Source organism: Choloepus didactylus, chromosome 8 (genome assembly GCF_015220235.1).
Source record: "Choloepus didactylus isolate mChoDid1 chromosome 8, mChoDid1.pri, whole genome shotgun sequence".
In the NCBI taxonomy this organism is placed as follows: Eukaryota; Metazoa; Chordata; class Mammalia; order Pilosa; family Megalonychidae; genus Choloepus; species Choloepus didactylus.
Genome location: NC_051314.1, coordinates 97091971 through 97119892, shown reverse-complemented (window position 1 = coordinate 97119892; position 27922 = coordinate 97091971). Strand labels below are relative to the sequence as shown.

At 36.0% G+C, this 27922-nt stretch overlaps 1 protein-coding gene across 1 annotated transcript in view; it reads right to left on the bottom strand.

Moving 5' to 3' along the window:
* SLC2A13 (solute carrier family 2 member 13) overlaps nt 1-27922 on the bottom strand; it is a 388263-nt gene that overhangs the window by 107480 nt on the left and 252861 nt on the right. The window contains exon 5 of the mRNA XM_037846603.1: nt 8205-8368. Coding sequence (XP_037702531.1) covers nt 8205-8368 — 164 coding nt within the window. The remainder of the gene's footprint in view (nt 1-8204; nt 8369-27922) is intronic.

Genomic DNA, 27922 nt, shown 5'->3' with positions numbered 1-27922 from the left:
TATATAATGCACAAGAATAAACTCCAGAATGACCTTATCAACTCTATTTGAAATCTCTCAGCCACTGATACTTTGTTTCATTTCTCTCCCCGCTTTTGGTCCAAGAAGGTTTTCTCAATTGCACGATGCCACAGACAGGTCCATCACCAAGAGTCGTGTCCCACATTGCCAGGGAGATTTATACCCTTGGGAGTCATGTCCCATGTAGCGGCGAGGGCAGTGAGTTTAACTGCAGCATTGGCTTAGAGAGAGGGGAGCCACATCTGAGCAAAAGAGGTTCTTTGGGCATGACTCTCAGGCATAATGGTAAGTAGGCTTAGCTTCTCCTCTGCAGGGGAGGTTTAACCATTATTCAAATATATGAGTAAGTTATCAGGCATAATAAAACTTACATGAAAACTTATTATAAATATGATAAAATTCCATGTACTTTAAATGCATGAAGTTACTAATTCTGACAAACTATTAAATAGGAGCAGTTAATATTATTACTCATGTTGATTTGAAAACTAGGGCACAGAAAGGGTAAGAGACATGACTAAATTCTGACAACTAATAAAAGATGGTGCTCAGAGCCATCCTAAAGAAGGCACAAAAATCAGTAGTTTCCAGCTCAAATAAAAGATAAGTATTCCTGTTACACTTTTCAGATCAGTAAATGGGAGCAGAGAGAGGCCAAAATACCAAAAATCTGTCATTTATCCACTCAATTCTCCACTTCCAATCAGACTATGCTGCTTCCAAGTTTGGATCAGAAAGGCTTTGAGGGTGTCAGTGCCCAGATCCTCAGGTCTCTTTTCACATTTGGCACTTGCATTCTATTTCCCTCTGACAGTTCCCACTTTGAAAGATCCTAAAATCCCGATTTTGCACTGATACAGTATTATTTCTTTGTTTGTGATCAGATACTGACATTGTAAGGCTCAGTGAATTTCCCTTCTCATTACTGATAAATAAAACTCTATAATTAAGGATAGAAATATCTGGATATTTCTTACCGAGATCAGTCATTTGGTAACCTCTCAAATTTTATTGACCATAGATTTCACTTATACTTAAATGAAAATCTGATTTACACTACCATCAAGCACATTTCTACTACCGTGATACATCCATCGTGACAAGTTCCAGTCTTTAAAGTGTGCAAAGAAATCTAGTCCCTCTAGACACTGTGATGAAGTGATCAATCAGTCTCTCTTACAAATCACAGAAATACATTCACTGTCTTACTAGCCCATATCCTTTACCAGAAAGTGATGAAGGCTGATGAGGCAGCGACACTTGAACCCTGGATAGCTACACTGGGTTTCTAGTCTTGACGGCCTTCCAGAACACATTAAAATACTTTAACCAAATACTAGGTCCCACTGAACACTAAAGGGAATGATCCTAAAGCTGCAGCAAGAAGCTCCTGCATGACCAGGGGCTTCATTGGATCCTGATTGGGCATGCTCATTAAGCTGCATTCCACATCTCTGAGATCCATCCTGGAAAGCTGTGAAGACCCTTCAATCCTTCTCTCCTCAATCAGAGAAATAGATTTTGGACAGGAGAGGGATACAAGTGTGAGGAAACATGTTGGTCTCTTCTGCTCCACCAAATTATTGAATGAGCCATCCACTCAAAGAGTCACCGAGTCAGAGGTGAGAGGAGCCATCCTAAGTGGCTTCCTGATGGTCGAGGTGAGACTGGTGTCCTCAAATCTGCATCACAATCCTTACATTCGAGTCTAAGAGCTGAGAGTCCACCCCGTTTCTCTTAGAGCATGCTGCATGTTTCTGTTGGTTGGGCTGCGGGGTTACTTCCAAGTGATGTGGGTTTATATAACAGGTGGGTCTGGAAATTGTGAACAAGTCTTGAGTTTGGATTCCTTCTCCATCCTCACCACTGCCTGCTTTGTGTTTGGGCAGTCTGTTCTACCAGGGCCCCAGAACTTCAGACAGTTGGCCTCCTTGCTTCTTAGGACATTTTGGTCCCATCAGAGTCACCAACTGAAACCAGACTAAGGCAGTGGATTCATTGCCCAACGTGCTCAAATAACCAATTCCTGAGACACTGGAGTTTCAAGGAGAGAAAGAGTTTATTGCTAGGCACAAAGCGGGAGAGCAGATGGCCTAGAAGCCTAAAAACTCCTCCAAGCCTTGAGTTTTACCATTAAACTGTTTATAAAAGAACCTGGATTCCTAAGTATTTGTCCACAATACTTTCATAGTGTTTTGACCTGGAACAGGAAAGAATATATTCTAAATATTTTTCGACCAAGAAACTTTAAATGTATCTTAAAATGTAGAATAAAGATGATACTCATCTTTTATAACAGTTACTAAATAACCTGTCTCCCATGATGAATTATAAACCCTAAGATGATATGTCTGGCACCTACTTACATATGTTCATTCTACTGTCTAGCATATAGCAGATTTCAATAAGTACTTGTTGAATGAATGAACTGTAAATCATAAATTTTTGTAATACTGTTGTTGAAGAAAACAAACATATGAAATGGTGGGACTGGTACAATTATCCTGGATGAGAGTTCTGTAATATGTACAACTTATCTACTTGTATCCAACTCTAAGAAAAGTCCAAGGAACCTGCAAAACATGGGGAATGGACCACTCTACACTCTAGATATACAAGATTCATAAACAGCTGAAGGTCTACACTACTCAAGCACAAAATTTATTATTTTTTAACCCATTTTGTATGGAAATTGTTTAAAAATTGAGTATAATACCTTTACCGTCTTTATGACATAGAACAATGCTTCTCAGTCCTGGCTTCCTGTTGGGGACAAATGCCTAGGATGGACCCCAACCTATGAATCAGAATCTCCAGAAGGTAAGGATGATATATCTGAGCTTAAAACATCTCCACAGCAACTGTTTTGCTCAGCCAGGGTTAATAACCCTTATGAGAAAAACTCCTTAAGGAGAGTGATGGTGTCTTAAACAACTTTATTAACGTATTAAAATTTAAAATGATCACTTGACTTTAATAATTTATTATGTCCTGTCTTATACTCATTTACCCTTAAAGCATAAAACTATCTTTTAGTTTTATTACCTACTTCCTTTCATTTACTATGTTACAGATGTTTTATCCGGTACTTGTTAGCATTCAAAATTATTATAATTATTGACAAACGATTTATTACCTAGTTTGAGTTTAACACAGGAAGTTTTCAAAGAAAGGCTGTCCTTCAGTGTACTGTGCAGTTTGGGCACTTTATATTTCAAGAGAAGTATAAAGTATATACTATTAACACTTTGGAAATGTGATATAATTTTCCTAATAAAGATGTTTTCCACAGGAGGTGAAGTGTATTGTATCAATACCATTCCAAAAATAGCTGATGTAATATAATAAGTTACATTAACAACCTGGCACGGGGGTTGGGTTGTTAGTAAATACTCAGAAAAAAAAAAAAAAATCCCTTCCCATGTTCTCCTAGAACAGCAGTTTTCACAGTTGGCGTGCATAACTATCTATCACCTGTGGAAACTGTTTAAAACCCAGATGCTCCAGACTCCATCTGTAGAGATTCTAAGTTAGTAGATACGGGGTAGGGCCCAAGAATTCACATTTCAAAATAAGTACCCCAGGCAATTCTGATGGAGACAGTCTCCAAGCAATGTTTTCAGAAATATTCCACTACCAAAATATCTGGAAAAAAGAAAAACATAGTTACTGGCTTTCTGATGTACTACCAATAAAGCCACACAGATATAAACCCTCCCCTATTAAAAGAGTCAAGAGGTTGTCATTAAATTTGTAATATTTACAAGAAATCCCAGTTCTCTGAGCAAGCTTTGAAAATATGAGAAGTCAGAACACCACAAAATGTTCTACATTTAAAATTACTCATGGACTACATATTTTATATTTCTTTGTACAAAGAATTTCTTTGTCAAGGTCTAGCTAAAGACAGTGTATTTGTAGTAATTTTTAAAGAATAAATACCTATTCACAAAAATTATTTTGCTGTAAGATTTTCCACTATTTTTAATTCAATATAAAATAATTGGTCATTAATAAAAACATAATATAGGGAAGAATATGTAATCAAAAGGTTTAAAAATTACAGACTGTAGCCAGCTTAATTTAAGAAATTTAAAACAGAACAGTGCTTAGCACAATACTCAGTAGTATTAAAGTATCAAATAAATACCTACATAAGAATGAGTAAAACAAAAACATGTTGAAATAAAAATATGACTAACAAGGAATCAATGAGCACTCAAGTCTGAAAAGTATCTATTGTGAGGGCCACTGTTCCAGTTGACTAATGCTGCCATTATGCAAAATGCCAGAAATGGATTAGCTTTTATCAAAAGGGTTTATCTGGTTACAAGTTTACAGTCTGAAGGCCATGAAAAGTGTCCAAATTAAGGCATCAACACAAGTATACCTTCAGCGAAGGAAGGTCAATGGCCTCTGGAAAACCTCTGCTCGCTGGGAAGGCATGTGGCTGGCATCTGCTGATCCCAGGGTGTGTTCCAGCCCCTCTCTCAGCTCCCACGCATTCTTCAAAATGTTGCTCTTGGGGTGTTTTCTCCTATCTTAGCTTCTCCAAAGCGAAGTGTCAGCAAAAGTTTGCTTTCAACGGCGGTCTCCAAAATGTCTCTCTTGCTGCAGCAGCGAGCTCCTTCTGTCTGAGCTCTTACATAGGACTCCAATGATTAAATCAAGACCCACGCTGAATGGGTGCGGCCACACCTCCATGGAAATAATCTAATCAAAGGTATTACCCACAGTTGGGTGGATCACAGCTCCATGGAACCAACCTAATCAACACTAATACGTCTGCCCCCAAGATTTCACTAAAGAACATGGCGTTTTGGGGGACATAATACATCCAAACTGCACAGTCACACTGGAGAAATACTAGCATACTAACAAGGTTGTTTAGCATCATGGTTACTTTTGGAGGCATAAGCCTCCACTGGTCACTGTTCCTTGGGACCTATTTAACCAGTTACAAACAAGAACTGCAGTTATAAACAAGAACTGCATAAAGAGCAGTTCTTTACTTACAACGATATGTACAGGTTAAAGAAGAAACCTGTGACAAGAAACCAGGCCTTCTAACTCCTGGGCCAGCATAAAATGCAGTACACCATTTTAACTGGCCACACAAATAAAGAAATTGGATGCCTACTTGAAGAGAAGTTGTCTCTCAAGCTGGAGGAATCACTGCCTAGTACTGGTAGTGGATGGAGCTGGGATGTTGGTGGATTTGATTAGAAAGAGAACAAGGCAGGAAAAAAAAAGTGCCTACAGGTTACTCATGATAAGCAGCCCCTGAAACGACTGGTCTTTCCATCCAAATAACCGTCTTAATACCTTTACTTAATAGTCAGGGATGGGCTCTGGAAAGCCTTGGGGAAGAGGGACTATACTGAAAAGGTGAGTAAGAGGACTATAAGAAAGTACCTGAATTGTGATGATGCAGGTCTATTTCGCAGTATGGTCAAAACAACAAGGGAGTCACTTTTTGGCAATAACACCACCACTAATAGCCAAATGCTCTGACCACTACACTGTCTGTTAGGCACTGTTTTAAGTGCTATTACATCTGTAAGTGTGTTCAACCCTCATTACAACTCTGTGAAGTAAGGATTCTAATTATCCCCATTTACAGAAGATGAAACAGAACCTTACCAAACCCATACATTTCAAATGCAGTCTGGTTCTGGAACTGATCTGCACTGCCTCAAAATTCTGCAGAACTAATGAGAACGTGTTTTGTTAGAATATAACAAACAGAAGGACACAGGCTGCTAGAAAAAATGCTTAATTAGCAGTTTCCCCAGATTGGAAAAGCCAAATCCCAAATTTTAGAATAACTGTCATGCTATTTAAAATAAAGGCCTCTTTAGGTAGCAATATTCTGAGGCACTATCAAAAATGAAGGGTGTCCATTAAAAAAAAAAATTGAAAGCAGCTATTATATTCTCTTAGAGTTGACCTGAACCTCAGAGATCAGTGAATCAATTTCTAGCCCACTATAGGAATCTATTTCCAGCCCATCACTGCCTGATGGTTGTCTCTCCTCTTGATGAGAGCTTATCATCTCAATGAGGCAACCCAATCCACTGTTGGATAGCTCTATCTGGAATGTTTTTCTTGTATTAAGTAAAAATCTTTGTCCTTATAACATCTACCATCTGCTAGAATAAGATATGAGTCGGATCTCCTTTGAATCTTCTTTTCCCTCCAGGCTAAATCTCCCTGGTTTCTTCAACAGGTCTGTAAATACATGTTTTTTAAACTCTCACTTTCCTCTCGCCCTCCCACTTCCCTGTAAACCTTGGCTGTTGCACTCATGTTTGCTCTTATTCAATCTGTCTCTCACCTCCCCCTCAGAGGTGACAGTGCAGTGCACTGATGTTATTGGAGGGGAGGGCTTCCACGGCTTAGACAAGTTCAGGAGCGGGGCAGCATTCTACTACTGCTTCTGGAGTTAGGGACGGGGGAGAATATAACTGAGTTTGCAACTCAGAATGCATTTTCTTACTGAAATCTGGGACAAGGGTTTGAAGCAGTCTTATTAGATCTGTTTTAGGTATAATTTGGTTAAATTAAAATTAGTTAGGCTGGCCTGGAAACTATGTTTTAATGGAAAAATGCATTCTTACTCCAAACAAATTTAAAAAGGAGCCATTACAGGGCAATCAATGGTTAGGTAGGAATCTGCTTGAATATTTGCAAAAAAAAAAAAAAAAAAATTACGTAAGCAACCATCTGAAAACAATGGTAAAGATGGGTCTAATTCTGTAAAGAGAAACAGCCTTTATGTTGCAGAGAAATAATAAATAAAATGGGCAGAATTTAAACAAAAGGAAACTTGAAATTCAGAAATGTTTGCCTTATTTAGCTATTGTAGAGGACAAATATAACCAGCCAGAATTTACCCTAGAATTTACACCTGTTTCAAGTACAAAGAGAGTCTGTCCCTGCTTTGTGGAGAAATTATATGGTTCTAATATTTCGTTGTCAAAAGAGCTTTGAAAAAAATGTTCCAAATTTACTTCCATATGATTCCAAACTTAAAATTATAACTTATGTTAAAAATCAAGTATACACATTTTGGCAGATCCTCAGAAAGTTAAGTATAGAATTATATGACCCACAACAATCCCACTTCCAGGTATATACCTGGAAGAAGTGAAAGCAGGGACTTGATCAGATACTTGCACACTGATGTTCACAATGGCATTATTCACAATTGCCAAAAAAAGCTGGAAGCAACCCAAGTGCCCATCAACAGATAAATGGATAAACAAAATGTGGTACGTACATACAATGGAATATTAGTTGGCTGTAAAAAAGGAATCAAGTTTTGATGCATGAGACGACATAATCTTGAGAGAAATTAGCCAGACACAAAAAGACAAATACTTTATAATGTCACTTACATGTGATAATGAGAATATGCAAATTCATAGAGCCATAAAATTGAGGGTATGGAATAGGGAGCAAATGCTTAACTGGTACAGAGTTTCTGTCTGGGATGATGGAAATGTTTTGGTAATGGAGGGTGGTGATACAGCATAACATTATGAATGTAGTTTACACCACTAAAGTACATATTGGTAAATGCTTAAAATGGAAACTTTTTGGTTATATATATGTTATCAGAATAAAAGTATTTAAAAACCACAGAACTGTACAACACAGTGAGTCCTAATGTAAATTCAGACTACAGTTAATAGTATAATTACAATAATACTGTTTCACCAATTGGAATAAAAATACCACACTAATGCAAAGTGTTAATAAGAAAAACTGTTTTTGTGAGAAGGGTATATGGGGACTCTGTACTTTCTGCATGATTTGTCTGTAAACCTACAATTTCTCTAACTAAAAATAAAAGTTTATTTATAAAATACCAAATATTTTAATCACAAATAGAATAAAAAATGATTAACCTTTTTACACATATCTTTGAATGGAACTCAAAATAATAACAAAAAAAATGTTACTGTTAGTAGATCCAAATTGTTCCTACAATTTTAGTTTCTAGTCACAAATCTTAACATTCTAAAAGCTCCCTCACCCCACCCTGCTCCCACCCACAAACAAGAGGAACCTGGGGTTAAGAAACCACATAAGAAGTAATACCAGAATTGTATTTTGGAAGGTCAACTTGTCATCATTAGAGGAAAGTTGATAACTGGATTCCTTGTCCAGGCACCTACCTGCTAAACTACCAAGAGTAAGCTTTCTGCGACCCACTTTTTCAACAAGCCAGACTCCCACGAGTGTGAACATGAAATTTGTGAAGGCTGTAACTGATGCCAGCCATATCGCAAGTCTATCATCTTCAACACCAGACATCTGCAGGATGGTTGCACTGTAGTACCTGCGAGGCAGAGAATAAAACAATTGCTGCTGATAGTTATTCAAAGAAACAGAGTTATTTAGATAAATACCCAGCCACCTTAAAAAAACCACCACAAACAGCTGCAGTAATGAGATCAAGTTAACATGGAAATCCATGCAAGCTGTTTAAGGCCAGGGATCTTGCCTTATTCTTCTTCATATTTCCTTAGCATTCAGCAGAGAGTTCTGCGTTCTGCAGATACTCATTAAAATTTGTGGATGCAATGATACTTTTAATTAAAAACAAATAACAAGTTGAAAAGAAAGCTATCATTTATGGAAAAATATGGAAAAGGACTACAATATAGAGACTGATGAGAAAAATTTATTTTGAAATCTGTATAATCAGGAAAAGAGACACAAGTAAGTGGATGGGAGTCTGAAGTCTTCAAAAGTGAATTGCACCCCCAATAGGGACAGTGGCACCAGGCAGTTCCACTAAAACTGTCAAGTATAAGCTCCAGGTCCATGGAATGATTTAGAAGCATCATACACTGGGAAATACTGTACTTAAAAGAACAGAGTGGTTTCTTACACATAAGTAAGAAAGTGTGATAGAGTGGCGGAAAGCCAGTATAAGTAAATAATCTCTTCAAAGAAGACACAAGGATGTGCCAGTATTTATCTGGCATTATGTAAGGAAATGAAAAACAGACAAGATGTACATGAGAGGGGTCTTTTAGTTCCTATAAAAGTGTACCCTTTGGTGAGGTAAGTCTCCAATCTTCAGCCCGGCCTGTATAATTAGGTTCTATAGACTCATTTTGCACTAAATGAATTCACATGAGACTGACTCTTACAATACTATAAAGGATAAAGGATGACAGGTTTCTCAGAGGGTATTTCTTTTCTGGTAGAAATATCAGTAGCTGTTATCAGCTCATTACTTTAAGTTGACCTTAAAACAAAGAAAGCGAAATGCTCTTGGTGAATTACCTATGACATGACAGAATTCAAATACTGAAGACACACTCTGAACCATGGTTTTGCCTAGCCTTTCAGCCATTCTAAAACAAGTTAGCTTTACCCACAATCCGACAATGGGCATCCAAGCAAAATGGTAACTCAAGCTGGACATTTCCATGATTACAATTTATAGTTTCCAAATATTTATCAACACTTTCATAATATTTTAAAACTAAAATCTCTTTTAAATACTTGCAAGTCATCACTGATTCATAAATGACAACTGTCTACTACTTTTTAAACTAATGATGACTTTTCGTAGGCAAAATAGTAATGCCAACATGGATTCATTCATCTCAATTAAAAAGTGTTTTCCTTTTTTAAACTGGTAAACCAAACTTACAAATTACTACACAGCATGCAGAGGCGTTTTACTGATCACACTAAAAATTCTGCCAACCATTTTAAGACTTTGAGTTCTGACAGCTGTTGCAAAAAGACAAATTCCTAGTGGAACTACTCACATCATCATGAAAACTGTGAATGTTTTGAAGTCAAGAGTGTAAAAGTGATAATAAAAATTATGAAAACAATTAATGCCATCTGAATAGTGTTCTATATGGCTTCTAAACTCTACTGCATACATTATGTCACCTGATTTTCATAAAGAACTGTGCAGCAAGGTCAAACCTATATGTAACCACCGAGAAACTAACATAAATACTAAATCTAAAAAGCAGAATATGAGAAATGCTGAGAAAAGCATAAATATTTAAATCCCAAAGGGTTGGATATTTGCCATGTTATTAAATCTCAGTCTTCTCAATGCTTTAAGAATGAAAACAGACACAATGAAACAAAATAATTTTTCCAAATAGAGCCATGAAAAAAACTAAACAAAACAGAGTTTACATTTTTGATAAAACAAAATCATGAAATTGGAAATGCTGAAATAGAAGACAAAAAGGGAAATGATAAAATGGTCAGTGTCTAAATTTTATTCAAAATAAAAAATTTCTATAAGTATGAAAAAAACTTCTTTCATGATACTTAATTTTTAGAGGCAGAATACAACCAAAGACTGGCCTGGGAATCCAAAACCTGCATTCTGAGGTATGTTGGCCAGGTCCAATAAGGTAAACGTATGTTTACTTAATTTTATTTATTGAGGACCTACTGTATAAATTATGTGAGTTACTAAAAGCCCACAGATACGTTATTAGACCCACATGCTGCCCTTAAGAAGCTCACAGTTTAGCATAAGAGAATGAAATGGAAAGAAATAAGTTTAACACCATAAAATGGGTCATGATATGTACACAAGTCACAAGGTGCCATAAAGGACAAAACAAGTAATTTTACTCGATATAGAATGTTCCTTGATTTTCAGCTGAGTCTTAATTCACAGGAGTTTGCCTGAAGATATGATCTTGGAGGGCATCTGAGGTGAAAGAAATGACACATACAACAGAGAAAAATGCAAAATGGTCTTCTGGGTTCACAGAAAGTAAATATTTTACCACGGCTGGAACACAACTTGCATACGAAAAAGTAGTATAGTATAAGGCTGCAACAGAAGCTTCTGTTGTGGAGGGGCCTTGAATGTCATACTAAATGTTTGGGCATTATTCTGCATGCAACGAAAAACCATTAAATGAATTTTAAAGAGAAATAACATAATGGAATCTGTTCTATGAATAGATCACTCTCATAATAGGCAAGTGGACAGATTGGAGGCAGACTGGACTGAAGACATATTGTTTTGAAGCATACTTCAAATCTTTACACTGGCCACAGGTAGCAGGCAAATACAGATTATCTGCATTAATGGAAAACAGCAGTAGCAGGGGTTGAAATTCACTAATGGCCTTTTCATCTCCCTGCCAGCAAGAGTTGTAACTTCCATTCACACTAAATCTTTTCCTAGATGGACTGGCTTGAGTTTCACCTTCTTTTTCCTTTCTCTTACATTGGCAAATATATTAGTATTTATTGCTACCCTAACAAATTACCATGAGCAAAGTGTCTTAACATAAATTTATTATCTTGTACTTCTGTAGGTTAAAGCTTGACATGGGTCTCACTGGGAATCAAGGCATGAGCAGGGCTGTTTTCCTCACTGGAGATTCTAAGGGAGAATCCATTTCCTTGGCTTCTGTAGTTTCCACAGGCCACCCACATTCATTAGATTGTGGCGCTGCTTCCTCCATCTTCAAAGCCAGCAATGGCGGGCTGACTTCCAACACTGCTTCACTCTGACCTCCTCTTCTGCCTCCCTTGTTTATATTTTAGGATCTTGTAATTTCAGTGGACCCACTCAGATAACTGAGGCTAATCTCCCTATTTTAGGATAAACTGGTTAGCAAACTTAATTCTATTGGCCAACACCTGCCATGTAAGGAAACATATTCACAGATGCTGACGATTAAGATGTGGAAATCTTTGAGGACCCCTTATTATGCCTATCACAGTAAAGGTGCTAATAAGCAGTAAAATAAGCACAAGGCCAAGCATGAGGAAGAGAAGGTACACGAGTGAAAGACAAGGACATTCACTTAAGGGGTAACCACTTCCAGAAAAATCCAGGTAATAATTTTATTCTCTTTTATAGGGCAGGGGTTGATGACACTTCTAGGTTAGAAGAGCTCACCTTAAAAGCCAGGTTTTGCAGTCTGTGGAAGATACACTTAGCTTACATTTTTAAATGTATGAATTTCAATGTTTTCTTAATGATATCAGCCAACCATTTATGTAATGTGTTACCACTGCATTTACAACCTTCTAAGCCTTTACACAGTAGTTTGAATTTTCAAGGGGATGGGTATTCATTCAAAAGTTGCACAAAGCATAAGAGAATCTACTTCATAAAAGAACAATATGAACCACGGAAAAAGGCATTCTTTCCTTTTTTGGACTGAAAGCAGGAATGTTTTCTCTTTGCAAAGCCATTTTATAACATCTTTCAGATAAACTACAATCTTCTTCAAAGATTTCCTGGACAACCTTTGGTCATCCCACACACACCAAATCTCCCCCAAGAGTGAAGCTGAAAGGTGGGACGGCTGTGTGTTCTCACAGAAGACCAGCTCTGCAACGTTCTGAAGACATCTGAGAACAGAACTGTATGTGCCTTGCTAGACCTGAATTTTAAATCTGAATAAAACAAAATAACTCAAGAAGCATGTAGGTTCAGGTAATGTCAATCTACTCTAATTATAACTTCTAACCAGCACTAAAAAAATTAACATAAGTATTTTATATGCTTGGTAAAAACTATATATATATTTAGTTCCCAATTTAGCAAAGTATTTCCTAGTAATTTCTGAAATAGAGCAAATTTTAAGCTTCTTGAAGTTGAAGCCTATCTTTTTCACCCTTCTATTACCAGTATGTCAGTTAACAGCAAGAAATAGGTACTTAATAAATGTTTGTTGAGTTTATTGAATTTATCTACCACTTATTTCAAAAGGGTATTAAGAGTTTATAAACAAAAACACATGATAGAAAAACTAGAACAAAAATTAAAGATTGATAAGAGAGTAAGAGAGGTAAGAGATGGAGTTAATTATATGAAAACCTTAGCTAGATAACCACTATATATTAGCTATAAAATTTCAGTCAGACAAGGGAAAGTAGTAAATGATAGTTTTAATTTGTCTGACAAAATGTTACATATCAGCTTATAATAAAGACTAATTTTTCTGGCATAAAATCATAAAGACTTTAATTTCATGGATAAAAGGGACATGGAACATGCTCTTTCTAACATCTGGAGAGACAGTCTAAGTAAAATATTATCAGGAGCTGAAATTTAATCACAATTATCTTGATCCATGTAGCACGAAGAGGAAGACTTTCAAATATAGTCATCTACAAGCCTTACATTATTCAATAGTCTTACGTGGCATGTTTATACTTGGTCTGTAAGCCAAGTAAAATGACAAGTCTGGAACTTAAGGAGCTCAGCTAATCAACTATATGCCCCGAAAGATACCTATTATCTAAGTTATGTTGTTTGGCTCTTTTAGTTCCTAGAACTATAAATACGTTTTTTACATCTTATGTCAAAGTACAATGACTACAAATTTTTAAATGTCATTCCAGTAAAGATGCCCTTTTAACTGACAGAACTGTATTTTCTTATTGGAATAGTGTTTATACAGTCAAAAGCATGGTTAACTGTGGAAATAGCTTTAAGAAAAGAAAGTTTTACCCAAGACTCAAAAATGTTAAAAGCCAATTAAAAACTTTCAAAACATATTTTCACGTATTTTTTTACATTGAGAATCTTCTTTGTTTATTACTAGAGGTAAGGCATAAAGCCAAAAATGACAGTTAGAAAAGCAGAAATTAGGATTTCATGTATGTTACAACGTATATTTTGAGCCAATATCCTAGTTAACCGTATCACACTGTTCTTGAAATGATCAAGCAATGATCCAAAAATCATAACCGTCAGAAAAGACAATTATTAATACATTTAAGAAATTACAAAAATAGTTTTCATAATTTAAATAATTTCATTATCCTTTTGGAGAGAAGAAAGGAAAAATGTACCGAACTTGTAGGACCGTTCTACAGATCCCTATCCCTACTTTTCCCAATGTGACTTATCCTTGAGACTGGTCCCTTCACCTGGCTTCGTACTGCTAGAAGCTTCAGGAGAAACCACTTCCTCCTCTCACCCAACTCAAACAAACCATTGACTTTCCTCTAAACAGCACTAAGAACAACAGTAGAAGTTCCCTAAACTGACCTCCAATTAACCAATTTGCCAGATTAACCTTAATTCTTTCTATAAAATATATGTCCACAGGACACCGAACAATTGGGACTTCATGCATGTTCACATCTCTCATTTCCTGAGTTATATGCATATCAAATCAGGAATGCCTGTTCCCAAATCTGTTTCCCCTATCACTGTAATTATGTAAATTAATCAAATGTTAGCGAAATTAATGACATATAAGATGCAAAAAGAGTTGTAAAAAGCCAAAACTGCATTATTGGAAAGAGTCAATAATGGTGAGGTTTTGTTTTTTTTTTTCCAATTGTGTGGGCAAGACTACCATAATAAAACTAGGGATAAAATGTAAAAAATCTAGAAAGCTTCTGCTCCAAGGTTTCTTTTTAAGTATCTTTTGGCTCTTGCCCTATCTTAAGGAAACTAAACCTGGAGTTTATCAATGACAATATGGGTGTGGATTATGCAAGAAAACCAATTTGGAAATCCAAACAGTGGTTACAATCAAGTCTTGTACAACTAAAAAAAAATATTTAAGATATGTATTCATCATTTCCTCATAAATGTTTTTTTCAATTAGCTATAGAAGTGCCAGTCCTAATCATGTCAGATACGAGGGCTTTCACCTTGCCCCATTCTCTCTCACATCCCATTTCAGCAAAATGCAGAAATCCAAGAATTTCACATCACTTATTTTCATCTGGTTATCGCCACACCAACCCATAGATTCAGGAATTTGACCCAATCTTCCTCCAATCACAGCCCTCCTCAAACTCTTTCACTGTGCTCTGGGACTAAGCCTGGACCTTCCTAGAGCTTGGATCTAGGGTCCAGGCTGATTTTCTCTCACATCCATCATATCCCTGAGACTGAATTTCCCTGGAGGGGAAAAGAAGTGAGTTATACCATCCTCTACCCCTCATTTAAATGTCAGCCTACTTCCTGGTCACTCCTGATTCCTGGGAGAGCTCAATAACTGCTTCGCAATTTTCTTCACTGCCCCTACCCCGTTTTCATGATTATTCGAGAGGGTAGCCTTAATATGGACCATGCACAACTCCTGGATCTCTAACTGTTCCACCTCCAACATTCTCTACGCTTACTAGTCTCTGATCCAGCATAGCCTACCCTAACAGCTCACTTACCTGAATTCCCCATTCACACAATTCTTCATTCTCAGTGAGACTTCTAATGCATAAACTCTAGCTCTTTTTACTTATCCATCATCACCCATTCCCACTCCCACCCCCATATTTGTACTTACTGCTTTGAGTAATTTAGATTTTCTACATCAGTGCTTGTCGAATTCTCGTGTGCTGGAGTACCTGTTAAACCACAGATTGCTAGATCTGACCTCCAGAGTTTTAGTTCAGTAGGTCTAGGACCAAGAGTGTGTGTGTCCAACAAAGTTCCCATTGTATTAATATCATAAACCCCAACTCTGGTTAAATCCAGTTATTCTCCAACTCTGCTTTTACACCTAGCAGAAAAACACACAAACCAACCATCCTCACTTGAAATTTCCTAGCATGTTCACTCTCCAGTTTTTCAAATGATGATTCTTGCAACCTATTCAGTTTCAGCTGAAATCTTGCCTAATATTCACTAAGAAAGTGTGAACAATCCGATGAGTACTCCCTCATCTCATCACCATCAAATCAACCAACCTACCTGATTAATTATAGTTCATTCATGGAAAATCAATCAGCCCTCAAATATATTTCTTCTAAATTCCTTCTCAACATTTGCTGCTGGGATAATTAGTCTTTCCTTCTGCTTTCCTCTCAGCAATTTATCTGCACTTCTCTTACAACCTGCACCAAGTTCCCTCTGGTATTAGAATTACTGAAGTGTTCATCAGATTTCCTCTACTAGATTATAAATGCCAAAAAGAATAACCTGTGTGTGATTCGTTGCAACTGTAGGCTTATGACTATGACTTATTTAGGCACTAAACACATTTACTTAAATGAATGAATGAATGAATTGTGTGGCCTTCTCTTTTTTTTTGCCATATTTATTATTTTATAGTGATATATAATTCATATATCATAAAACTTACCTTTTGAAAGTGTACAATTGTTTTTTACTATATGTGACTAAATTTTAATCCCTTAATTATAATAATTAATGTTCATAATAAAGCATTCAAACAGTCCACAGGGTTTAAAGAAGTAAAAAAAAAGTCCCTTGGAACAGAGTGAGATGGGAGAGTAGAGGGCTGTATCCTGAACTCTCTACATACTCCCCACCTTCGCCCCTTTCCTGATTCAGCTACACTGCTTTCTAACTCACTGAGCAGCCTTAAGTTCCCAGTTTCCCTCGTGGGTGGAGAAGAGTACATTAAAAAAATGACTTCACATGAACTAGTGAGTTTTTTATCCAAACAGTGATACAAACTAGTTTTCCTTCCATCATTTTTGTCCCTTCTAGTTCCAAACTGTGCCCATCTAATACTCTTAAAGCAAACAAGAGGGGGAAAGGTGACAGTCTATTTAAAACCTCTCAAGAGGATAAAGATTCTGAGTGTAAAAAAGGGCAGGTCATGGCTTTGCCACTATGAAAATGACTGCTCTCAGCATTGACTATCAAAAGGAAATTAAGCAGTATTTTATTTTAAGCCATAATGGCCTAGGTTTTATTTGTAAGCAACGTTTGAGAGAAATTTATTCTATATAAAAACAACATTTTAGAGCATGGTCACACAAAAATGTGATTATGGAAAAATACATAGTTTTATGTGCATTATTTGTAACACTGAATCTCTGTGGAAGCACAGACAGGGAAAATAGAACAAGAGCATGCAGAATGAGGTAAAATAAATAAATAAAAAAGCAAAATAAGGAATTACATACAGAGTCAATCTCAACTATTTAAAAAAGTCACAGAAAATAGAAGACAACCTCAACTATTTAAAAAAGTCACAGAAGATAGAAGACAAATACACACACCAAAATGTTAAGATACATCTCTAGTTAGTGAGATTTAGGTGACTTTTCTTTATTCTTTTCCAACTTTTGTATAATGGGCATGTACTATTTAACAGTTTTGGTTGAAGTATTAAAATTTTGTAGATTAGAACACTGTATCCTGGCACCATAAACTTCTAATTCTGTGAACTAAATCCAATACTATTTTAAGTAAAACAAACATGAAGTAATGATCATGAGAACTTACATATGTACGTTTTTTCAGAGCAACATAATCACTTTTAACATGTCACAGGGCAAGACTGCATACAAATAAAACCACACACCAACTGGTCAAGTTCTTTGACAGCAATAAGGGTAAAGAGTTATGGGACCGGAAAGCCATGACTAAACCCACACAATAGTCCATATGGTTAACCGGTGATTCCAATTAGCTACATCACGGCTGCTCATATTTCAAGGATGAAAAAGTACAAAGGGGCAAGGAATTTAGGATGCTTGTTACCACAGGGTTCAGTGTAGAAGACCATTTAAAATCAGGACAAGATAATACACAGAGAGAATTGGAAACGTCTTGAGAGTCTGTAAGTCATAATTAGGATGAAAAATACTCATTTGGTTCACTGACCAGAAAAACTGCAGTGGCAGGGATGGATGTTATAAAGGGGAAGGGAATTCTTGGTTTCAATTTCCTAAGAGATGGCAGCGATCTGAACGGTGACTATGTCTGAGATGTACCTTTGATGCACGGGTCCATGATAAAATGGAAAAGGAATCCACTAGGGCTCATGAGGCCAAAGGACTAAGTGAAGAAGAGGAACATACTGGGAACTGGATGTTGTAAGGGTCAACAGGATTATTCAGTTCCCAAAAACTGAGAAAAACATGCAAACAAACTGACCTCACTCAGAATTCCCTAACATGCTCACTCTCCAACTCTCCAAAATGATGATTTCATTTCCTGATGAAAAGAGGAGACTTGCAGAAAAAGAGAGAGCAGCGGGGGAAGTAGAATGCAAGACTGTGAACAACGTACTAAAGTAATTTACTTTCATTAGTCATCTAATGTGTAAGAAGTACAAAGACAGTGCCTGTAGCAAATATTTGGCACATTTTCTTTTTCTCTCCTGCTATGCTGTGGATGAAGAAACTGTAAGGCATGACTTCCAGAAATTAAAAACAATACATCTGAGTTTAGATTATTACAAAAAAAAAAACTTTATGTAAAAAGATAGATTAATAATAATACATATTATATTACCAAAAGGAACCCATGACGATTTTTCTGTGGTCTTGGTATTGAAGAATTGTTGTGCTTCTGGGGAGTAAGTGAATTGTTGCAATCATAAGATTACTGTGAATCATGTAACAAGCGTGTCTCCTTTTTGTAATGGCTGCTAAAACATTTAGGGCAACATGGTTCTCAAGCTGTAGTGTGAGTAAGAATCATCTGGAGAGTGTGTTAGACACAAGATTCCCAGCTGTCCATCCCCTTAGCTTACCCCTACTCTCCCATCCCCATCATCTGGGATTCTGTTTCATTTCTATTGCCTAGGTTTCTGGTTCCTTTCTAGGATTCTAACGTAGGTAGTTCCAAGACCACTTTGAAGAAGACAGGCTTTGGGATCCAGTTCATCTAGATACCACTCTACAGCAAGTTTCTCACATAGAAACATCATTACTAGCTTCAACTTATCTTCTCCAGCTTTGTTCTACTTCTCAAATCACTCGTTTTTTAAATTTATGTTATCTTGTTGCTGCTACCTATTTAATTAAACCCTCAAACTTTTTTCTGGAGTAAGGTGGTGTTCAGGTGAATAAAGACTTTTGAATTAACATGGATAAATCTTATTTTTCCTTTTTCAAATATCAGGGAAAGAAAGCTGATCAATTTTTTAACCAGCAGAGGAGCTAGTTGAGCTGTAAGAGCCCAGGGCAAAGAGACTACAAACAGAGGACTGACATGTCAGTGTATTAGCAAAGAGTAAATTAAGCTGCTAAGTTGATGTGTGCAAACTGGCAGCACCATGCCCCTTGATGTTCAAATGGAAAGCCCTAAAACTGCACTTGGCTCATTTCAAGCACACACATGCAGCACCAGGACATGCTTGTTCAATTATTAGCAGAACTGTAGGACCTTGCACAGATGATGAAAAATTCTACCTCTCTGTACAGAGTGTGACCTGAAGGAGAAAAGCAATTATTAATCAGTCAGTCAATATTTTTGAGGGCCTACTACATGAAAAAGACACTAATTATACTTCTCAGATACACGATAAAGTACCGAGTTATCTAAGTAATTCTGAAAAACCAGGAGAGTAAGGCAAATACTTTCGAGTTAAATATTTTTGTGTATGTGAATTGAATGTATTATTGTCTTAATTCTCCTCTTTTCTTTATGTGCATAGAATTGGTCTTAGAAAAGCCCCTTTCACTTGAAAAACTAAAGCTGCTTTACAGAAAAATGCAGACTAGAAAGACAAAAAGACCAACGACTAACATTTATTGAACACCTTCCAGGAGTCCACAGAGACTCCATTTTAGAGTTGGAACATCTCCTGAAAAAAAGAAAAGGAGAAAAATGTTTCTTGAACATTTACCATACGCCAAGTAGTGCATATAGCAATCACAAACTTCATAAGAAGAAATGATAAGTATTTTAGGGTGTAAGTAACTCAACCTCAGGATCCCAAAGAGACTGTGATGGAAATTATTACTTTATTCCTTCTACACACAGGGCAGAACATAAACCCTTAGGCATGTTTATCACTTTACATTTTTTTCTGCATAGAATGCATTTTCATTTTCTATAAAGTCTTTTGTCTAGTTTTTAGCATTTTTGCTGCTAAATTTTCATTAATAGTGTAATTCACAAAATGTAAAAATCATAAAAGCACCTAATAAGAGACCTCCAGAATTGGGAAGATGGATGGACAACCAATCTGTTAAAAGGACTATCCCAGAAGTATGCTGCCCCTGAAGGGGGACAGAGAGCACCAGTCAGCCCCAGAGGCTCAGAGCCAATTAAACTCATCACTGAGAGCTCCACTACAGTTAAAACAGCTGATTAAAATAAACACAAAGAGCACACTTATAAGGAATAAACATAACAAAAAGGGCATCTTCACAATTGTGAGAAAAAGGGAACTGAACGTAGAGTCCTTCACTCCGTCTGTCATGGCAAAGGTGGGGCAAGGAAACATTAGAGATAGAGGAGTTTTTTGGCTTTTTTTTTAACTTTTTATTTTGAAATACTTTCAAACTTACAGAACAGTTACAGAACTAATACAAAACCAATACAGAGAACTACAACTATCCCTCACCAGATACCAGACCCACCAACTTTCAACACTTTGCCATGTTTGCTGTATCAGTCTATCTATCCATCTGTATTAGGTTGCCTGATCTGCTATCACAAATACCACAAACTAGTTTTGGCTTAATGACAAGGATTTATTGGCTCTTGGTTTTGAGGCTGGAAGAAGTCCAAAATCGATACCGGCAAAGCTTGCTTTCTCTCCGAATACTGGAGCAGTCCAGTGCTGGCTGACACTATCCTTGCGGTTCCTTGGCTTTCTTATCACACAGGATGCCCTGCCCTTTTCACTTCTGTGACTCCAGGTCCTCTTCGTAAGGCCTCCAGTAATCAGGGTCATGACCCACCCTCATTCAATTGGTTCATACCTTAAATAAAAGCAACATCTTCAAAGGTCGTATTTACAATAAGTTCACACTCACAGGGATATGGATTAAGATCAACGACTAAATTGGGGTACACAATTCAGACTACCACTCCATCCAGCCAAGCATACATCTATCCTTTCATCCATCTGGCTGTCCATCTATTTTCTAAACATCTGAGAGTAAGTTGTATATGTCATGTTCCTTGTACACTTTATACTTCCATGTTATGTTTCCTGAGAAGAAAGATATTCACTTATGTAACCACCTTAAGTAGAGTTATCAAGTTCAAGCAATTTATCATTGATATAAAACTTACATTATATATTCCAGTTTTCTCATATGTGCCAAAAATATCCTTTTGGGCCTTTTCTCCTCTACCATTAGTTCCAGACCAGGATCATGTATTGCATTTAGTTGTTATTTTCTCTTGGTTACTCTTCTTTTTTCAAATGGTGGAACATATATACAACATAAACTTTCCCATCTCAACCACTCCCAAGCATAACATTCATTAGGAGGGCTTAATCACATTCACAGTATTGCTCTATCCTCACCACCTTCTATTATCAGAACTTTCCCATGGCTTCAGAAGGTAGAAACCTTACACCTATTATGCATTATCTCTCCGTACTTCCTCCCCCTTACCCCTGGTAACCTGTACTCTACTTTCTATCTCGATGAATTTACATCTTCTAGTTATTTCATATAAGAAAGACCATACAATATTTGTCCCTTTTTATCTGGCTTATTTCACTCAACAAGATGTCTTCAGGATATATGTATGTTGTCACATGTATCAGAACTTCATTCCTTTCTAAGGCTGAGTAATATTCCATTATCCGAATATACCACATTTTGTTTATCCATTCTTCTGGTGATGAACACTTGGGTTGCTTCCACATTCTGCCTATTGTAAATAATGCTGCTATGAATGTTGGTGTACAGGTATCTCACCAAGTCCCTGCTTTCAATTCTTTTGGGTATGTACCTAGAAGTGGGATTGCTGGGTGGATATAGTAGTTCTATGTTTAACTTTTTAAGGAATCACCGAACTGTTTTCCATAGCACCTATACCAGTTTACATTTTCACAAACAAAGAAATGCACAAGGGTTCCTTTTTCTCTGCGTTCTTGACAGCACTTGTTATTTTCCTTTTTTTTTTTTTTTTTGTAAATAATAGCCATTCTAATGGGTGTGATTGTGGTTTTGATTCGCAAGGAGTTCTGTTTAAGCACTAGAAGGAGGGAGACTTCCTTTTTCTCCAATTCTTTTGTTCCAATGGTTTCCATGGGAAAGTAACCTATTTTCTGTTTAAAGGCCATTGTTATATACTATGTAAATACTTTTTTTTTTTTTCTTTTTTTTTTGCAATTTCAACACATTCTTTCCTCTTGGCAAGGATTGCACAGAAGTTACAGTATCACTGCTGTCAAGAAGAACAAGAATGAAATTAAGAGACAAGAAATATGTTTATTCTTGTCACTGTGTGAGGCCCCTCTTCTGGTTCTCATTTTCCTTACTGATTAAATAAAGCGCAGGATGATATGAGCAGATCAGTGATCAACATTCCTTTTCCTTCTAATTTTAGGTATCTCCAAAATCAGTTTGCTTCTATTGTGTATCCCACATCCTCCACCCCACACTTACTCTTGTGTTGATGGAATGCTTGGAAACTTTGGGACTCATCAGGCAGATACAAAATGGTGAATTAATTGGGTTGATTTAATAAAAATCCTTGGAGGATCCATGTCCTTCTGGAGAAGTAGCAATGCCATCTGAGCAAGCTGCCTCAAATGCCCAAGTTCTGCTGCCTGTCCAGTCCATAATGAAAACGCTTATGTGCTTAACCCTTCTAGATTTTTATATAACCATATGACCTGGTAAGATACTTACAGTTAGTGATGGTGTAAAACCTACCCTGTTTATGAACGTTCATCCTTTACCTGACAGAGGAGAATTGCAAGAGAATGCTGTACTAACTTTACAGATCATTCTTAGCTCATACTTTATAATATGATGTTCACATACAAGCAACATAGGGATTCTTCTAAATACAGTATTTTCCTCTATTTGGATGTCTTACAAAGTAATCAGAATTTTATAATATAACAACTAATAACTAATGGGCCTTAACTCTATATCTTCACTTATATAACTATGATCTACTTCTATCTGAATTATACCAACTAAAATTATTCCAGGATTTCAAAGAACCATAAGTTACTGAACTATTTTTCTTTTTCAAAGTGTTTACTTTTTAAAAATACAAATGGAAATTCAATCATTAAAATGAAAGCTTTCCCTAAATTAAGCAGTATAACTTAAATTTTAACTGTGATACTATGGCTTTAGAAATATTTACAAAGGTAAAGTGAATTAGGGGGTTTCTCTTATTTTGCTAAAAATAAATCAGAGACAGTATGCAATTCCAGTTAATATAAAGTAATTTACAAACTAAAATCTGTTGAAAGTCTCCTGAGGTAAAACAAATAAACAAACCTCAATATAAGCAAAACTTAAGCCCTTAAATAAATAAATTATAGCCTATCCATACAAAACAATTCTAATAGCTATTAAAAACATGTTTTAAAATAACATGTAGTAACTTAGGAAAATACTAACACTCAAATCTTAATTTAAAAACCTATAAAAGAGTATATACTACATGATTTTAATTCTTTAAATCAAAGTGCATGTACATGCATACATGAACAGTGAATGCTGCCATCTCTGGGAGGGGAGTTTTGAATAATTTTAATTTATTTCTTCACACTTATTTTCATCCTTTCATAATGAATGTTATTACATACGTAATTCAAAACAATAAAAGAAAATGGCACTTAAATTATAAGAATCTCTCAAAGTTTCAAATGTACTTTTTTTTACATCTAATTTTGAGGATGCATATAAGATGCTTCTCCTCTGGGAAACCTTCGCCCATGCTTCCCCCCATCCCTCCTCCATTTCAGTTGGGCTGATGAATGTCCACCACCTCTGCTCTGTGGTCATTAGTAACACAGCATCATTGTCCTTTAGGAAACTGCTTCTTTACTTCTGTCTCTTCCACTGAAGTCTCAGCTCACTGAGGAAGGGCATTCTATTTTGCTCCTCACTGCATATCCATCCCCTTTTGTGTACATTGGCTCATAAGTAAAACATGAAGTAAAAACCAAACATGTGACTTCTCAAGGGCAAAGAAGATTAGAGTTTAATAACTAAGCGTATGAACACCTGTAATATATTTACTCAACTCTATTGCTTCTTCAGTTAATGAATTACAGGATTCATAAAAGTATTTTGCTTCATGAATCCCACAGTGAAGATTAAGACAGGGACTTGGAAATAATGGGTATCATTATTGCAGGCCTACTTTATGGCTAACAATCGCTAAGAAATGCATTATTCTTGCAATTTTCCATATTAGAAGCCTGGAGGCTAAGAGAGGTTAAGAACTTGCCTTACAAAGGTGGAAATGATGGGTTCACATCCAGGGCTCCTTCCCTAAACCATGATGTTGCTTGTATCTGTATGGACTCAACATTTTTTTTTTATATAGCCTTTCCAGACATCGAGCTGAGAAACAACTCTCTTCTTTAATTTGAAATTACCATTTTTTTCACAAGTGCTTTAATCATGACATTTTATTATTTGTCTATGATTCTGTGTTTTTAAAATAAGTTTTTAAATACCTTAGGATAATAAGCCTTGCCTTAGGCAATATGTTTATTTGAATAGTGAACATAAGTTGGTTGGTAGGCTAATCAAGTGTGTTAATTCCTATGGAAAAGGAGGTAATTCTGGCCTCAAAAGTTTGCAAATCCCCAAGATCATGCAATGTATTTCAGGTTACATTTCTACTTCTGCTCCATATAGTACACTATTTATATTTAAAGTAAAAAAGAGCCAGAGCTGAAAGAAGGCTATGGTTATATCTCTGTAAGGTTGTCCCTTGCCATTTTCTATCCACTAATCTGCATGTCTTTCAGCAGGTTGACAAGACCGACTATCCTTACCCTTTCATTTGTTCCCAGGGAGAGATGAGCTGACTTGTGCAAGTCTTTATTTCTCCCCAAGGAGATCCATGGAGCTATTTGGCCTAGTCACACATCCTGCTGTTGGCCGTCACGCTATAACAGGTTTCACTGGATGAGCACTGTACTGCTCATGTTTTACTGCTATGATTTGATCCATAGACCTGCTGAGGCTTAAACAAAGTTCGGCAAAGAAGATGACATTTTTCTTTCCACTACTGTGATCCTAATTTTTATTTTCACTATTTTCTTGTCTTTTAGGTAAAATGAATTAATTAAACAATCAACCATTCCTATGAACAGTTTTTACAAATCTGTCTTTCATCTCAAGCTCCGAAATCAGCGATCAATAAATATAACTATAGCCTGGACAATTAAATCAGACCTAGCCAATTTTCTGTAAAGGCAAATTTAAAAAATCATGTTTGTTTCAAACTGGTGACAAGAGGCCTCTCTGCAACAGGATAAACATTTCTCTTTAAAGGAGGATTTAGGCAGAACATGAAAAACAATGAGGTAAAAATCAACCAAAGTTGTGTCACTTTTCTGCCTTTGTTCATAAACCAAAGTTGCAAAGCAAAGAATGTAAATCCTGATTTTTATATTAATTTATAAAACTATATACTCAGAAAATAAAATTTTTAAAAAATTAACTAGATTCTAATTTTGGTATAACCAGCTGATACAAGTTACTTTAAATTAAATATTTTAAGATGTATTTATATCGAGATGAAAACTGTGATAATCTAGTCTCTGCATAGTCTCTTCTGAGAAAGACAGTTCACAAGTACTAAACCAATACTTGAGAGAGAAACCAGTGAGAGTTATCCAAAATAAGAAAGCAAAACCATATTCAATCATGTAAATTAGACTGGCCAATTTTCCACAAACTGAAGACTTCAAGTATTTTACAGTATACTGTGATAAAATATGTTGCACTTCATATTTATTCCAATTTTTCACATAATCAAAAGTTTATAAAATTGATAGACTCTTACTGAGAAACCAAATTATTTAGCCAATAGTCAGCTAAAAATACTTAAATTTTTACAATTGCTACAAGTAAGTTACATGCATGGGGAACAGATACATCCTCTTCTCAGGTACAGCAGTTTCAACTTGCTAGAGGGAAAAATGGAAATGCAATTGTTATTTCCTCACTTTCCTAATGTTTCATGCAGAAAGATGGGGGTGTAGTAAAAGAGAAAATGCTGACAAACAAGTTCTAAACTCTCAATTCAAAGTTTATTTTCCTGAGAGCAAGAAACTGATATTGAGTTATTCCTTTTTCAATATCCCCGTAAATTAAGTGACCTCTAGAGTTAAGAGCTCAATCTTCCTGGGATTCAATCTTTCGTCCATTAAAAAATAAGACAGTGATAATGACATCTACACAACCAGCAAATTTTAAAATACAGAGCATAAATCAAGCTCTCTGAAACAACATGGCTATGTCTCCTGCCAGCCTGCACAGATTGCCTGGAGGACAGATAAGCCCAAATGTAGCTCGCAATTTCAGAATCTCACTACCCGGGCTTAACAGGCAGTTGTTATAACACTTCCCAACTGCCTACCTCAAGTATGCAGGAAAGAGATGTGGCTACTCCATTTTTCTAAGCAGTAATATGAAGATGTTTCAGTATTTCTACAGAGAATTGTTACTGAATGACAACCCTCTAATTCAAGAGTCAGACACTGCTGTGAAACAGGACTTTGTGATGATGGAAATGTTTAAAACCTTCTCTGTCCAATATGGTAGCCATTAGCCACATGCAGCTCCCGAGCACTGAAAATGGAACTAGTGTGTCTGAGGAAGAGAATTTTAAATTTACTTTTAATTAATTTTCATTAAAATAGCCATATATGGCCAGTGGCTAGACTACAGATTGGATAGGGTTAGAAGATTTGTAATTAATGAACCGAATGAAATAATAGCTTCATTTTAGAGAAGTTTAAAAATATACGATATTTTAAAAATCACTTTTTCCTTCACTTCCAGATAATCATTTACATTTTTGTTATATTCTTTAAGAATTTTTATTCTAATGAATATAGTCATAAATCAAAAATGTGTAAGTGCATACATAAAACAGTACATATAAATCCAATATAGTGAACAAATTTTTATGTATACCTACACAATCCTAAGGCTGTTGAGAGAAGTATTATACATTAATACACGTAAGATGACAACATGCCTGGCACACCATGTATAATAAATGTTAGCTATTATTATTAATGATTGCTATTATTATTGACTCCTTATGAAGCAGTGGTGTTATTCAATTGTATAGTGTGTCATGGTTGGAAATCTAGGTTTCTGTTCCTAATTTCTGTTTCTACAATAAGCCCTGCAGTGAACATAATTGTACAATCTATTTGTTTCATTTGTAGGAATAGTCCCTTAAGAAAAATTTCTAGAAATGAATGTGATGGGTCCATGGTTTAAGACTGTGGATATCTATGATCAAGTTATCACACAGAAAAGAAACAATGGAAAGATGAAACTATTTTGAAAATATATGAGTAGGTTTGCAAACCCATAGTCCCCAACCATTAGGATGAAAGATGATGGTGATGAGGATGATATGGTAGAGATGACTAGGTTCCAAAGATCTCATAAATACTCTATAAAATCCTTTGATTTACCCATAAATTACAATAGATAGTGTTTGTGTGTCCATTTGGACACTGACAAACCATATGCTACATCTCAGGAGCTCTTTGATAGCCAGGTTTTTTCCTCTTTCAATGAACAGATTACCATTTCTTCTGCTAAACTAGGTAAAATAGCTGGCTTGACTTGAGGGCTATTTTATAATATAACATACATATCTTTAATTTCAGGAATCACACTAAACAAGATACTGACAATATGAGACATATAGGTAACTGAGACCTAATGAGGAAACCTATTTTATTGCTCAATTTGGGACATCTGTTCATGGAACAGAACCATACATAATCATACTATTTACAATTTCTTTGGGTTATTCCCCTACACTTCTCAGAATGAACAAATTAAATGTGCAAATGGGATGACTATAGTGTATATGGTATTTAACAAGTTCTTTATCTTTGATAATTGTCTTATATATAAAATTAAAAATTGGAAGAAAGAAAATTGGAAGGAGGGAAGGAAAAGCAAAGAGTTGGAAAATACATGCACACACAGGACAGAGAGAGAGGAGAGAGAGAACTATTTTTAAAATGTGCCATGTGTCCTCTTTTCCCCTTGC